This window comes from Heloderma suspectum, chromosome 16 (assembly GCF_057233095.1).
Source record: "Heloderma suspectum isolate Gila_16-S chromosome 16, 16-S_ref, whole genome shotgun sequence".
NCBI lineage: Eukaryota > Metazoa > Chordata > Lepidosauria > Squamata > Helodermatidae > Heloderma > Heloderma suspectum.
This window is the reverse complement of record NC_139473.1, coordinates 1,042,076-1,054,079: the sequence shown is the minus strand read 5'-3', so window position 1 is coordinate 1,054,079 and position 12,004 is coordinate 1,042,076. Positions and strand designations below refer to the sequence as shown.

Below are 12,004 nucleotides of genomic sequence, written 5' to 3'. Positions count from 1 at the left end.
GATGCAGCAGGAGGTGTTGAGCCCTCCATTATCAAACCCCCCCCCCCCACACACACACACACAGTCATAGGAACCTATGAAGTGCCTTTTACAGAGTCAGACCCTGGGTCCATCTAGCCCGGTATTGTCGTGGACATTAACCAGCAGCAGCTCTCCAGGATTTCAGGCAGGAGTTTTTTCCTGCCCTACCTGGACATACCAGAGATTGAACCTGGGGCCTTTTTAGCTGTTATTTACATAACAAAAAGCATACCTGGACACAATTGACCTCACTTCTAGTTTGTCCCTCAGTTGTTAGGGCATTCTTCCTGGTGGTGATCTGCCAGAGCCCTGGCTTGTTCTCTTTCCTTCTTCCTGAGGTCCATTTACATACCAGCCCCTTTGTCAAGAGGCCCCTAGTGGCCTCTTTCAGTAGACTCCAATAGCCAACTCAAGACACAGAGAAAGGACTCTTTTCAAGGCTTTAATCCTTTTACAACTTAATGACTCTTTCAGATGCTAATCACCAGCAACTAAGCAAGGAACAGCAGAGTGGCCTATGCACTGAGTAGGCAGTTGATCCCCATTTGAAGGAGAGTCACTTGAAGACTCTGAATGTATGGGCTAGGGAGAGATCCTCCCTCTTTCCCTTGGGTCCACGGGAGGCGGCCGTTGCTTGCGCGCCAAACGGGCGCTACACCTCCTTTCCGCGCCCTCCATTGCTCGTCGCTCTTTGTGTCTGCATCGAGCGTCTAGCAAGCCCCATTCCCGCACTTTCTCACTGTTAGGATCACTATCTCAGGAATGCCGGCAGGAGGAATCTCTGCCAGCTGCTGTGCCTGTGAGGGATGAGCTAGCTCCTCTCCCACAGATTGCTGATCCTCCTCAGAATCAGAACTGCTCTGGGGTTCTGTCGGCTCAGTTTCCACCCTGACATCCTTTTAGCGTCTTGCCCCAGGGAAGAGGTGGCTGAGAGTAGGTTCGAATCCCTCTTGGGGTTTATTGCCAGACCTTCTCTGACTGTACCTGCCTCCTTTTTTGGCCAGGTGTGCTGTGTCGGAAGCTCTGCACACCATTCAGAAGGCTGAGATGGTTTTGTCCATGCATTTGGGTGCCCGGAGCTCCCAGATCCAAGAGCTGCAAGAGATGAAAGCCTGCCTGGAGGAGTTGCTGGGAGCCTCCGTTGCAGCAGCAGCCAAAATGGCGTAAGTGGAACTCACGCACACCACCTGGCTAAGCTGGAGTTCAACATTACCCTCAGTAGGGATGAACCCCGAATGATGGGGCACATGTCCCTCCTTCTGCATCTGGGAGTCCAGAGAAAATAAGCCACGTGACACTGGTTCCCTTCATTAAAACATTGTGGTCTTCCCTGTAGGCCTGAAAGGATGCTCCCGTCTCTGTTTGCTGGCTCTCGGGGCATAGGAAGAAACCTGATAACCAGGTCAGACTATTTGTCCATCAAGCCCAGTGTTGTCTTTTCTAACAGGAAGCAGCATGGAACTTCCCTATCACCTGAGATGATGGGGATCTGAAGTGGTGGAAAAGCCCTGGGGGGTGGGGCTGGTAAGTGAAAGAAGGGAATCTATCCTGCTTATGGAATTGGTGGTGATCCAAAGCACTCTCTCTGAGGAAGAGGTAGCTTTGCTGAGTAACAGGATTGGAAGCTATGTACAGGTTCACTAAGCTGGGATCCAGAGATGCTGGTAAACATGCGCAAAACACTACTGTGTGCGCACACATTGGGGACCCTCTAGAACAGTACCACAGGTGGTGCAAGGGATGGCTGTTGCTGGAAATTGCCACAAAACACATACGCATGCAGGCTTCTCTGGACTCCAGGCCCAGGACACTGACTGACTGCTCCACCATTCCCTTCCAAGGGAAGAACACTGCACTGCATATACTGTCCCAAGGGGCTTCTTGAATGGAAGGAAAAACAAGGAAGAGGGGTGACATTTATCTTCTCTGCTTCCCCTCCACTGCTACCTCCTTTTGTACACTTTGTCAGCAAAAAGGTATTGGCCTTGGTATAAGAATCCTCTGACCCCATGCAAGAGTTGTCCTTGAGGCATGTTTAAGGCAGAAGCACTTTTATTGCAGCACATAAGCGTAACGATTGTCGGACACAACACCCCCCTCGCCCCTGGCAGGCGCTTCTTAGCAGCCCACAGGCTGCCCTGGTGGTTGGCGAGGGTTCTAAGAACTCCGGGGGTCCAGGACTTTCCCAATGAAGAGAAGTGCTCCCGTCTCATTGTCCCGAAGTGCAAATAGGAAGGGCCTGTCCAGGTTGTAGGCGATGGGGAAGTTCAGGCGGGCAGCCTCAGTATCAGGGGTCAACGCGGCGCCTGCCCCATCCTCGTTGAGTTCCAGGGCAACCTTGTGCTGCACATGGGAGAGCTTGACTGGCTTCAAAGTGATCTTGCTGAAGTCAGGTGCTGAAAAGAGCGCCTGGAGCCCTGTGAGGAAGGAGGAGGGTGTCTCATTAGCTGGGGAGAACTGACCAATGGCTAGAGCCAGGCAGCATCTCCTGGGCTCTCAGTAACAGACTAGCGGAGGAGCCAGTAAGGCTTTTTGCTGGAACCAGCTTGTATGCTATGTGGGAAAATGAGTAAAACTGGCAGCAGCCTGTCCGGGACAGACCTAAGGAAGTGCTTATGGTGAAGCATTGGCTACTGGGCGGTATAGAAATGTAATAAGTTGCACAGTGCATTGCCACGGGATGTTGTGCTGCCACTGGCATAGACTTCCTCAAAAGATCAGACCAGTTCATGCTCTCAGTGGCTATTCGTTACAGCAGCTAGAAATTACTCTCCAAGTTCAGAGGCTGCTTACTTCTAATTAATGGATATAAAAAACAAGGTGGCCAGCGCCAGACTCGGGGATGGGAGTAGTGTGGGGGATGCTTAGCTGAATGTTTCCTCAGCCCTGCTTGTGAGCTTCTTGGCACTTCTGTCTGGCCAATGCCAGCAGGTGAGGCTGGCAGGGCAGGGCAGACGCAGTGGCAGCGTTGACCCTAACTCAAAGGGAGACCTGGTTTGAGTACATACGCATTTCCTGGAGCGTGCTGGCAAGCCCGGACTCGGAGGTCAGCCTGAGCCGGGGCATGCTCAGTGCTGCATGGACGTTCTTCAGCTGCTTGTCTATGTCGTGCATAAACTCGGAGGTGAGACTCTCCTCAATCAGAGTCATATTCTGGGTCACACTTTCGGGCAGGAAGAACACAATGCTGACACTTCCTGTCAGGGGCAGCTGAGCAATCTAGAGTGGGAATTGGGGAAAGCCAAAGATTAGGCATTGCACTTCCACAGGAGTCTTCCTTCTGTACTCCTTGTGCGGCTGCACCCACCCACCTGCTCTCCCCCAGAAGAATTCCTCGCAGTTGGGACCATTCCCTGTTGCTGTGATGAGAATTACTTTCCTCCGAAGCATAAACGACATGGAAAATGTGGGTTGGAGCATCACTCCTGTTCCCGGCCTCTGGGGAAGAAGCATGCATGCCAGAGAGGTGTGTAGGATTACGGGGCTGATTCCTTGGGAAACAAATCGGGTGCAGGATTGCTGGCCAACTAGGGGTAACAGTGGCTGTAGGCAGCTGGAGTCTGAGTGCCTCTGATGTTTAAAAGGCAGGTGAGGCTTGACTATACTATCAGTAGAAGGGGAGACACTTTTAAAACAAAACTGTGTCCTGATCAGTGTGTCGCTCCAGTTTATAAATACCAGCTGTTCGCATTCCTTTGGGGAAAGTTGTTTAGTCTTGCTCATCCCTTGCTAATTTAGCTCGTGAGCCTCTTAGGGAAAATGAGATTCTTCAAAATGCTTCCTAAAACAATCTTGGTTTTATCGTTAGCCACCTTGATCGCCATTTTTGGGGGAAGAAAGGTGGGATATAAAATAAACAAACAAAATAACACCAAGTTAACTAGCCTAATTTTCACTGTTGGTTGTTGGCATTGTAAATAGAGAAGATCTTGCTGTAGTTCCAGAAGACTCAGTGACTTGGGCTTTGGGCCTCTGTCAGAAGCCCAATGAAAAAATGTCTCTCCAGATACATCTGCCACTCACACTCATTGCCCATTTGGTAATAATTAGAGAACATTTTTTGGCCAGTTTTAGCTCAGCAGGGAGAAGGCACTCTGTGTGATTTTTTTTTTTAAATAACCCATGTGAAGAGTCTCTACTCAGGGGGACACAGTGTTCAAATCCGTGATCAAGCTGCTTAGATGATCTGGGGCAGATGACCAGCCTCTGGCTGCTCCTCAGTGGGAATAGCGGTGAATGTCTTGAAGGGGGTTGTTAGAAAGAGGAAGGAGGTCAGGACAAATATACAGTGTGCACTAAAAGCAAAAACATCGGATGTTCACATTGACCAGCATGGATTTTATGCTGCTTGTCACTGATTCAGCAGAGATTGGGAGAAAGTAGCCAGTGAGGGAGAGGGGCCACCGGTCCCTGCAACAAGAGTCCTGCTGTGCAAGGCCTCCTCCTCTTCACACTGACCTTGCAATTGAGCTCCGAGTCAAAGCCGTATTTCAGGATGGCTTTGGGGGCTGACATCATAGGCACTTGCACTGTCCTCTCCTCGTCCAGGTGGAAGTCCTGCAGTTTAGTCAGCTTGGGGTCAAATCTGGTCACCCACTGACCTGTTGTTGAGAGAGGAAGGGGAAAGTTAGTGCTCCTATTCTCCTCTTCCAAAAGTTGCTGTTGGAATGGACGCCTCTCCTGTGCAGAAGCAGAAGGCATCTAGCAGCCTCTGTCTTTCTCTTTGATCCTAACACTGAGGAAGTAGAAATGTCACCTGTTGCTCCAGGCCAGCCTCTCTCAGCATGGCGCCCTCCTGATGCGTTGGACTGCAACTTCTGTCATTCCCAGCCAGCATGGTGAATGATGGGAGTTGCAGTCCAGCACATCAGGAGGGGGGCACCAAGTTGAGAACGGATGTTTTTCTCTCCCCCACTCCTCTCACAAGAGGAGCCTTCCCTTACCTTTGAAATACGCTGCACCAATAAGGAGGATGCTGATTCCGTTGGGAATCTCCGCAAGGAACCGGCTGACCTTCCCACCAGTCCTCTGCTGCACCCAGTTGTTGATCTCCTGCAGGTCCGCACGGGTGTTTCCGCTCAGCGCTCTGGGACGGACTCCATAGTTCTTCTCTAGCTCATTTACAAATCCAATTTTCATTCTTAGTCCTGAGGGGAGACCAGAAAGATTCCATCATACCCAGAAGTACTTTGAGATGAAGTCTGTAGTCATGGAATCCTAGATCTGGAAGCTGATAAAAACCATTTTTGCGGGGTTTTAGCTAGGCTGGCCTACACAATCCAGGCCACAGCGTTCCCCAGCTAGAGAACAGGGGAGCTGTGGAGAGAGCCTACGAAGAGCCCTGCTGGATCAGACCAATGGTCCATCTAGTCCAGCATTCTATTCGTACAGTGGCCAACCAGCTGCCCATGGAAAATTGGTGACAATCATTGCATCTTGTGGTAGCGAGTTCCATAGTTTAACTATGTGCTGTGTGAAGGACTCCCTTTTATCTCTCCTGAATCCCACCAATCAGCTTCACGGGATGACCCCAGGTTCTAGTATTATGAGAGGGAGAAAAACATCTCTCTATACACATTCTCCACACCATACATAATTTTGTACACCTTTATCATGTCTCCCCTTACTCCCCTTTTCTCCAAGCTAAACAATCCCAGCTGTTGTAACCTTCCCTCACAGGGGAGTTGCTTCAGCCCCTTGATCATTTTAGTTGCCTTTTTCTGCACTTTTTCCAGCTCTACAATATCATTTTTTTTTTTTTTTAGGTGTGGTGACCAGAACTGTCCACAGTATTCTAAGTGTGGTCGCACCATAGATGTATAAAAAGGCAGTATGATACCGGCAGTTTTATTCTCAGTTCCTTTCCTAATTATGTGTAACATGGAGCTTGCCTTTTTCACAACAGCCACACACTGGATTGACATTTTCATTGAGCTGTCCGCCACAACTAGGGATATCAGAGAAATTCGCCGTGGACTCAAATGAGGCCAGATTCCAAAGAATCTGGCCTCTGGAATCCGCAGTGGAATGGCTCCACTTACCTCCGCTCCAGGAGGATTCTGGCCGGAGTGGCGCTCCGAAGCCAGAGTGCCGTTCCAGCCAGAATCCTCCTGGAGCAGAGATAAGTGCAGCGGTACGGAGCCGGAGTGTGGCTCTGTGGAATCCTCAGAAAGCCACTCCAGAGGATTCCAGGGGGGAGGAATGGATTGCCTCCCCCTCCCCCAGGTGGATTCCCCACCGGAATGGAAGGTGGGGAATCCGTACGTCCCTAACCACAACCCCAAGATCAGTGAGAGGGCCACCCTTCTCCCTCTGCCTACATGGGGTGATAGTGATAGGGCTATCTGCAGGGCTTGCAATTAATCTGTTAGTTAAATAATACATAATGTGGAGGGAAATTGGTGAATAATGAGTGAAATTATTTTACTAAGTTGGGGTATAAATGATTAAATAATTTTTGCAATGATCAGCAGGAATTATTTCACAGAAGTGACTAAGAACAGTGTCAGCTTAGGATTTGCTGAGAGAATAAAGCAAAGTGCAACTAGTGCTTTCAATAATTTCTGCCCGAATGTCTTCTGTTCTGAGGTGAGGATTGTGATCGCTGGCTACTAGTACCCTGGGCTCAACTGCTCAGGAGGTGACGGTCTTTTGTGTGGCTAGATCCACTATCAAGGTAGATGTTCTAAAGGAAACAGTTCTCCCTTCTTTTTGGTAGTGTGTGTGTGTGTGTGTGTGTGTGTGTGTGTATATATATATATATATATATATATATATAAACTACCAAAAAGAGGGTTTTATATATATATATAAAAACTACCAAAAAGAGGGGAGAACTGTTTCCTTTAGAACATCTACCTTGAGAGAGAGAGAGAGAGAGAGATGACTGTTAGAGCAATACAACAATGGAACCAATTACTTAGGGAGGTGGTGGGCTCTTCCACACTGGAGGCATTCAAGACGAGGCTGGACAGCCATCTGTCAGGGATGCTCTGACTTGATTTCTGCATTGAGCAGGGGGTTGGACTCAATGGCCTTGTAGGCCCCTTCCAACCCTACTATTCTATGATTCTATGGTTTGACTTGTGGGCCAGGAAATGCTGCTTGCTGGAACAGAATCTCAGCAGTCATCCCCTATGCCCTTGGATGCCTCTTTGCCTCTGCCCCCACTCCCAGGCTCCTGTGGCACACAGGCCTGAGGCTTACTTCTTTCCATGATGAGGCGAGAGGCGCTCTTCAGGCTTTTTGAGGGCGCCGTGAGGCTGGCCAGGAGCTCCTTGTATGTGCTGTGGATATCGCCCTTGGTGAGTGTGTCATAGAAGAGCGCGCGAGACATGATGTCTTCTGTCCGGTCTCCCGCACCTGCCAACCACAAAATAAGGTCTGTGAAGTTTTCTCTCCCGGGTTGGTGGTGTTGGGGCAGGAAGGAATGGTAACAGAAGCTCACCGAGTGAAAGGCCTGAGAGAGCAGTGGCAATGCTGAAGGGAGAAAGCAGTACGTTGGCGGTGGGCGTCTGGCTGGATTGCTGGCGGTACAAGTCATAGCCGAAGTTGGAGACAGCTGTTGCCAGCTTGTTCACAGGAACCTTGTAGAAGGGGTCTTCCTCCTCTGTTCCACCTGTAGTGTCCGCCTCAGGATCCTTTGGAAGACAGAATTTGTTCGCTTAGAATGGTCCTGTTCCAAGAGATGTAATGAAAGGGGAAGGGGAATTACCTTTCTAAGACTCCCCGCTTGGTGGGAATGCTGTAAGACAACTAGGGAATTCTCTAGGTACAAAAGCAAGAAGGCGACAGCTTAGGAGTCCTCATCCCGTTTTCCATGGGCTGGGTTATCCAGCCAGTTCCCAACCCCTCCTTGCTAGCTAATGCTAGCTGTTTTTAAGCCAAAGGATGCTTCGGGATTGTGTTCAGCATTGCAGGAGGTTGCTACACCACCCCCACCACCCCACTGACCTGCAGGCTGCTCCCGGTACCCGCGTCCTGGCTTCTGCAGGATATGGCAAGGAGTCCCAGCCACAGAAGAACCACAAGATTTTGCATGGCGGGGCCTGGACAGGGAGGAATGAACAAGTGTAACTATCCACTTCAGCCCTTGTGACCAGCCTTCTCCTGTAGCTAGAGTTGCAAGTGTGGTATAGGGTCATGAGGTGAAGGACTCCTTGTCCCAGGGTCTGACACTTCCGGGGGGGTGGGGTGGGGGTTAGAAGAAGCAAGTCTCTCATCATTGCAGCGAAGAGAGGAATAGGCTTAGACTTCAGTGCTTTGCAAAGATCCTGACTGCCCCAGAGTAGTGATTTACCACTTTTTTCCTTGTAAATATTTAAAGCAGCGAACAATAGAAGAATGAGACCATTACAGCTCTCAAGTCCAATACTAGATATGCCTATAAAATTCAATACAGACGCTCCAATCAGTTCACCAGACAAGGAGGACCTTCCAGAGTGTTTAACGTTTCCCCTAGAAACCAGCAAAGCAAGGCGTTGCTCAGGAAAGAATTCAACGCAACATATGATAATTTTATAACTTATGAAGCATGCAGTTCAGCCCGCTGTGAAGGTTGGTCGGATTGGTGGTCATAAGATTTGCAGCCCTTTCAGTGGTGGCCATAGCTTTGTGGAACTCCCTTCAATGGGATGTACATTTGGGCCCCTCTTCGGCTGTTTATAAAACTGGCCTTAAAATACTTTTTGTTTGTTTCAGTCTGCTTTCAATTAATGATTAAGGTGGATTTTTAAACTGCCACAACTTGTTTTATATTTTGTTTTCTGTGGCTTGCTATCTGGGCTTGAGCTGTTTTATGCTGTGAGGGGCCATGACTCAGTGATAGAGCCCCTGCTTTGCACGCAAAAGGTCCCAGATGCAATTCCCGACAGCATCTCCAGGCAGGGCTAAGAAAGAATCCTGCCTGAAGCCCTGGTGAGCCATTGCTGCCAGTCAGTGTCAACAGTACTGGGCTAGATGGACCAAGGGTCTGACACAGTATAAAGCAGCTTCCTCTGTTCATGGTGCTGTTTTAGTTTTAATATTTGTCTGTGTGTGTTTTATATTTTTAAATTGTTTTTATGTTACTTACTGCCCTGAAGGGTGGCATAAAATGAATACATAAAAATTAATAACATTGTGCATAAATAGTTGAAATAATGTATACGCAATCAGGAGGGATATAGAATTTGGTTTGTGGTGTTGCATGATTTGTGTGTGTGTGGTGTGGGGAGGTGAGTTCACCCATCCTTACCTGATACTACTGAGATCCTTCAGTTTTGTATAGAGCAGGGGTGGGCAACTCCCATCAGCCCCAGCCAGCATAGCCAAGGTAGGGGATGATGGGAATTGTAGACCAAAATTGCCCACCCCTAGGATAGGGCAAGGACCTTTGGATTCCTTCATTATCTAGCTCTGAGTTCACAATATAGTGCTTTGACATATTTCGAGCATGTTGGCACTATGAATTTGCACCTGGGAGCTGTTGCTACATGTAGCTATGGAAGGACAAGAGGAACTGCATCATTCCAGAGCAGTTGAAGGTGGAAATGAGAAAAAAGATTGCAGACTGCTTTGCTTGTAACGATGCTGAAGTTAGTTACCATACCAGCAGCATATCCTATGAATTTCTTGCTACATTATACATTTGCTTGAGAGACAGGAAGGCAGCTATTAGTCACAAGCATTCTGTCCTACAATTAGTCCCTTCCTTGGGGCTTTGCTCATGAGTTCAGAAGACACATGCACAATCCATTCCTGGCATCCAAGCTTGCTTTCTGGACCAGCAAATTTTTGAAGTAACACAGTCTGTGGGGGCACCTGTTTTTCTCATCCTGAGTCCTTCAAGCCCTAATGGACCCAATAGACTAGGATGAGGCCCTTGGGAGGAAGAAGGCAGAGCGGCTGTTTTGCACATCTCTGGCATTAACTCCTCACTGGTGTTTGCAAAGGGCAAACTTGGATCATGCCCCATCCAGTCCAAAGGGTAGCCTGTAACCCCAGCAGACACGCCATGCCCCAAAAGCTGGCGCCAAGAGGGCTGTGTGGAAATAATAGTTTTGTCCTTAAAAACCTACAATTAAAGGGAAGGCATTCCTTGGAGCAGCCAAATCAGCAAGTTGGCACATGGTTTTCGGATTAACACAGCCTTAAAGTGAACATGTCAGATGACAGCAAGGCAAACCCACAGAAGCTTCGTGCCCAGAGAAACCCCCACTTAAGGAAGAGGTTGCTGCAGCCTGTTCTTGGTCGCTCCCCACAGCAGAGATGAGCAGCTGATGTATTACTGCCTTGCTTCCTTCAAATTCCAGATTTCCCATGAAGCCTTTGGCCTAGATGGGGCTTTATTTGCTCAAGTTCATTACACCTTGACCTACCCTTGCCTTCTTTCTTTTTTTACTTTATTTTGTTTGTTTGTGTTTTACTTGCCTCTTTGATCTCCCCAGTGGTTGTAACTGAGAGTATAAGCTCTGTGGGGCAGCAGGAACCTTCTTCTGCTTTTATCTTCTAATTCCCATCACTTAAAGTGGATGGGAACACATCCACTGGGGAGCAGACTGCTGGCTGTGGCAAATCTCTTAGGCCAGCTCCATTAGGAGCCACCTAGAAATCCTGCGGAATAGATGAGAGGGGGTCTGTCCCATGATGACCTACAGGATGCATGTATGGATTGTTCAGGGTGCGGGGGAGAACTAACAAAGAATGGGTTTCTATTAAGTCCTATTTTGCACGCTCTAGTCCTGGCTGGGGGATGCTTGGAGTTGTAGTCCAACACATCTGGAGGGCCCCAGGTTGGGGGAAGCTGCTCTAGTCCCAGCCATGGTTTCAGTTTGGGGAGGAGGAGGCCTCAGATCATCAGGTTCTGGTTTTATCATCACCAGGCTCAGAATTCCCAGATTTTGCCAAGACGCTCTATTGAAACCCTGCCGTGCTTGAGTACGCTTAAACATCTGGATCCTATTAGCACAACTCTTGAAGCACACAGCCAAAAGAGAAAATAGGAAGGATCTCTCCTCTAGACAAAGTTGGGAGGTGCCTAGGATATGGTGTTTTTTCCTCCTCTGACTTGTTTCTATAAAGGCGAAAGAGCCTGAGTTCTGAAGACATCCACACCCATAGGCCAGGACAGCAAAAGACACAGTGCTGAAGAGGAAAAATCCTTAACAAGGAATAAACTTGGCTGCTGGGCAAGGTGATGGAGGATCTTTTGTCATCTGAAAGTCTCACATCAAATATTTCTGAAAGATGTATCAGGGCTCTGTTCTACAAGGGTGAAATTCTGCAAGCTGGTAGAGTCTCCGCTGTTTGTACAGTGGAACTACAGCCCACTGTTGCTACCAATCTCAGACTGGGACTCCTTCCTCCCAGTGCAGAATGTAGAGTCTGCATGGCTGTAATGGATGTTGTGCCTTGGAGCCAGTAGACTTGGATCTTCCTGACGTTTCCTCTTACATACGTGTGCACGTACACACACTTTTTGTGCATTCCTGCTGTAAAGAGGATACTTCAAAGTAAAGTTGGTAGCAGAAGAAAACAACACTCCTTATAGGAGTCTGCTGGGAGAAAGAAGCACAATTCTGTCCCCACCAGCATTCCTGGGGTACTTCCTCACACCAGCTTTTCCAAAGGGTCCTCGGATGTGCTGTGTACACACACACACACACACACACACACACCTCTGCCACCGCTCCCTGTGCTCTTCTGCTTGCCCTTCTTCCTTTGGCCACCAGAGAGATGCCTCTAGAAAAGCTTCTCCTTACCTCAGTCTGCTGTCCTCCTCCAGCACAGTTCTCCGTGACCAGGCAGTGTGGGAGAGAGCAGGGGGAGTGTGGAGTTTATAATGGGGCCACATCTGCTGCTGCCGGCCAGCCAACAGGCTATCCCAGCCCAACCATCAGCAGGCTTCAAGTTACAGTTTCCCCAGAGGAGGAGGAGGAGAGATGCTCTTAAAGCAGCCTCCTCCAGTTTTTGACACTGTATGGAGCCGTCTTTTACACCTCTT

At 48.9% G+C, this 12,004-nt stretch overlaps 2 protein-coding genes across 15 annotated transcripts in view; one reads left to right on the top strand and one right to left on the bottom strand.

The window, feature by feature from the left end:
* Positions 1 to 12,004, top strand: part of SMYD4 (SET and MYND domain containing 4) — a 52,149-nt gene that overhangs the window by 13,627 nt on the left and 26,518 nt on the right. For 8 of the 14 annotated variants that reach the window (XM_084822569.1, XM_084822560.1, XM_084822558.1 and 5 more), the window contains 2 exons: positions 1,026 to 1,184; positions 1,358 to 3,870. In XM_084822569.1, coding sequence (XP_084678695.1) covers positions 1,026 to 1,184; positions 1,358 to 1,514 — 316 coding nt within the window. In that variant the 3' untranslated portion in view covers positions 1,515 to 3,870. Of the gene's footprint in view, positions 1 to 1,025; positions 3,871 to 5,786; positions 6,582 to 12,004 lie in introns of those variants that run through there. The other 6 variants (XM_084822565.1, XM_084822566.1, XM_084822567.1 and 3 more) reach the window with 3 other exon arrangements.
* SERPINF1 (serpin family F member 1) lies at positions 2,099 to 11,814 on the bottom strand. Its single transcript, XM_084822585.1, has 8 exons — positions 11,763 to 11,814; positions 7,975 to 8,069; positions 7,469 to 7,661; positions 7,228 to 7,383; positions 4,965 to 5,168; positions 4,480 to 4,622; positions 3,030 to 3,240; positions 2,099 to 2,438 (listed from the first exon to the last, which is right to left on the bottom strand). Exons 2-8 carry the CDS (start codon positions 8,059 to 8,061, stop codon positions 2,179 to 2,181), a joined length of 1,254 nt encoding a protein of 417 aa, XP_084678711.1. The 5' UTR covers positions 8,062 to 8,069; positions 11,763 to 11,814; the 3' UTR covers positions 2,099 to 2,178.

Bases quoted from the DNA above. Each gene is read 5' to 3' on its own strand.
- SERPINF1 (XM_084822585.1), bottom strand. From the start codon at position 8,061: ATGCAAAATCTTGTGGTTCTTCTGTGGCTGGGACTCCTTGCCATATCC. The intron at 7,662-7,974 runs GTCAGTGGGGTG...TGTCTTCCAAAG, and splicing joins GTACCGGGAGCAGCCTGCAG to GATCCTGAGGCGGACACTAC. The intron at 3,241-4,479 runs GTCAGTGTGAAG...TTCCCACTCTAG, and splicing joins ACTCGGAGCTCAATTGCAAG to ATTGCTCAGCTGCCCCTGAC.